The 3043-nt window shown below is 37.3% G+C and overlaps 1 protein-coding gene across 1 annotated transcript in view; it reads left to right on the forward strand.

Annotated features, from left to right (window-relative positions):
* The first annotated feature begins 1909 nt into the window (after positions 1–1909).
* LOC106948774 (corticotropin-releasing factor receptor 2) overlaps positions 1910–3043 on the forward strand; it is a 62849-nt gene continuing 61715 nt past the window's right edge. Inside the window, exons 1-2 of the mRNA XM_015034624.1 lie at positions 1910–2229; positions 2346–2465. Coding sequence (XP_014890110.1) covers positions 2016–2229; positions 2346–2465 — 334 coding nt within the window. The 5' untranslated portion in view covers positions 1910–2015. The remainder of the gene's footprint in view (positions 2230–2345; positions 2466–3043) is intronic.

Raw genomic sequence — 3043 nt, forward strand, 5'->3', positions numbered from 1 at the left:
TTGTCCACCTCTGGCCAAATCATTCACCTGTTCTCTCCGCTTCCAGGGTAGACTCGGACCTATACCTACGGATCACTTGCAAAACATTGTGATAGTTTTTTCTAATAGTTACTCACCAGTAGTCTCCGGGCCTGATTCTGCATGTGGGTTAGAAGTCTACCATTAATCATGACAGATACAACACTAAAAAAATGTAATGCACTGAACAGAGAATATCTGCTTATAGAAGGAACTTTTTTTTTACTTTTTTATATTCACATGTTTGATTAACGGCAATTTGGCAATTATGTATGTATTATCACATAACATTACTTGGCCAGCATCAAAATGAATACCACAATTGTTTGTTTTAAAGATGAGTCTTTCTGCCTAAGGACATTTTTTAGGGAAAAATGTTACGTGTGAAACTTGATATTTTTTTTCTAGCAATCAGAACTAAATTCACACATGCTTATACATTGCTGGGTAAAACGGTATGCTTTTGAAATCCAATCTTTTGTTGACCTCTGTTTTCTAAAGTTGAACACTAAATTTGGAGAAAATAATGGCAGTCTGAATAGTTATCTTTGACAGGTAGTCCCAGTTAATCTTTTGTTCCTTTGTTTCCTTTTGTTTGGTATGTGGAGATTTTTTTTTTTTTTTTTTAATTCTGTTTTGTGTTTTGTTTCTGGTTTGTTCTATTTGCTAGTTTTTGTGTGTCAATTTTGCAGATCTCTGTTAGCTCCTGTTTTGTCTTCAGTTTTTTTTCCAGCCTGCCATAGTCCTGCTGCCCGCACAGTTGTCATGTATCCAATAAATTGATTCCCACCTGTATCTTATCCCAATAGTCACTTCCTTCAGTATTTAGTTCATTCAGTACTTTTTAAATCCTTTAGTCATTCTCCATGTCTCTGGGGCTGGTTCTTTGCATTTGCCTCATTTGGGTCTTGTTTCTGCCTTGAACTCAGTTTTATAAGTTTTCATTACCAACAGTAGGGTGGACATTAATGACACTTAATTCTTTTGATTAGCATTTTGGCAGGTTTACTAAGTCTGAAAACATTTAGGACTCTTAGCTTCCCCTAAGTGACTTTTTGTGCATAAATTCTAAAGCACAAATTTAATTGGCTGTTTTCTAAAGTTCAACATCTGTGCTGATGTTCTATTGAGAAAACTTCAAGTGAATGTTTATATTCATGCTCTGATTTTGAAGGGGGTGACAATTGTTTACACTGTAAATACATTTCTGTTCTGCTCTTTCCTCAAATTCACTTTTTTTATACCCCCCAAAAATTTATTTCAACCAAGAAATGTACAGTAAACAAACTAAAAGATGGTTGGGAGAGAACAAGATATGAACATAAATAAAATATCGATGTACAACTACAACCTGTAGTTCAACAGTAATCATTTATGTCCTGCCTGCTTTCTGATTGAAGAGCTGCCATATTCAATTAGATAAAATCAGCAACAGAGTTAGCAGTACCCAACAGCCATGAAACTGCTCAAAGTCAGTCTTCAAGTGCCAGTAAACCACGTGTTTTACTGCCATGGCACAGAGCATGTCAATGCAGAGGCCTGCTAACGAACAATCATTTGATCCAGGTGTGTGTTGTGCCGTTGAGAAAACTAAAACATGCTCTCGACTGACTTTGGACGTCCTTGTGTAGACGGTATACATATTTACATATTTCTTGAACAAATATTGAAAAGTAACTTAACAGCTAACGCATATCTATGACTTTCTTTGGATGTTAGGCAATTCCACCTTCACCCTTTGCCTACACTTTGCCATTTCAATGTTTCCGACTTTTTCACCGTAAGCTAAATAAACCTGACACTTGCGCTGCAGGTGTGAAATGTCAACCGCCCCTGATGTGGCCAGATCAGTGAGCAGACTCTCTTGTCTGTCTCTCGTTTCACCATGGACGGATATATGGAGCGGATGAGCTCGGCTCTGATTGGCCGTGCAGGGACGCGCTCCCAGAAGGCGCATCAGCCGCTCTCCTCTTGTCATTTCTGCTCGTACGACTCACATGCCCGTGAACGCCACTGGGCTCAGTGCGCGCATCTCTGCTCCAACTTCAAACCGGTCTCGTCAGCTTGCTGAAAAGCAGACGGCTTTCACGATGGATGCTTCTGTTTATGATATCATACTGGGAGAGCTCGAGGAGCTGAACTGTAGTTTGATAGAGCATTTTCAAGACACTTTTTATGAAAACGCTTCATTGGCTTTGCTGAGCGCTGATGGTAAGATGGATTTGTTTTTTCTTTTTTCTTTTCTTCAGATTTCTCTTGTGTTGTTGCACCTTGAAAATAGCTAACAGTTTCATTTACTTGTTTTGTATATGTTGCCCTTTCCTAAGGTTTATATTGCAATGTCACTACTGATGAGATTGGAACCTGCTGGCCGCGGAGTAGCACTGGCAGGATTGTGGAGAGACCGTGCCCTGCTTACATCAACGGAGTAAAGTACAACACAACGAGTAAGATATTTCAATAACGGCAAAAGTTTGATTCCATATATCGAAGGCAAAACATTGTTTATTTATTAAAAATAATTTACAAAATAAAAGTGGGCTTTTTTTTAAAAGCGATGATCAATTTATATAAAAATAGGTCTGGAGTAAATGCTGATAATTGTCAAACGTTCTGATTTAAATGTAACGGGATCCACCAGTTTATTGATTTACCATTGGCTCTTTTTCGAAATTTTTCATTTTTTGTAGGTTCATTTAACAAAGACCTTTTCTTGCTTCACTGGCCCTCCTTCTGTTCTGATGTAAAGCACCACTGACAGTAACCTATTACACCTGCTGTTGAAACAGCTACTTGAAAGATTTTTTTTTTTCGTGCAACTTTAAAGGACAATTCTTGATAAAAACAAGAAAGTTAATTGTAAATCCCAATTTCTCAAAGTGCAAAAGTATTTATACCTCTTGTCACATTTTGTCATGTTACAGCTCTAAATTTCAGCACTTTTCATTGGGTCCATCATAACCCCCCCCCCAAAAAAAAAAAAAAAAAAAAAAATTAAAAAAAGAAAAAAAATAATTTTTGTTTT

Source organism: Poecilia latipinna, unplaced genomic scaffold (assembly GCF_001443285.1).
Source record: "Poecilia latipinna isolate Pla-1442-1.1 unplaced genomic scaffold, P_latipinna-1.0 Scaffold18, whole genome shotgun sequence".
NCBI classification, from domain to species: domain Eukaryota; kingdom Metazoa; phylum Chordata; class Actinopteri; order Cyprinodontiformes; family Poeciliidae; genus Poecilia; species Poecilia latipinna.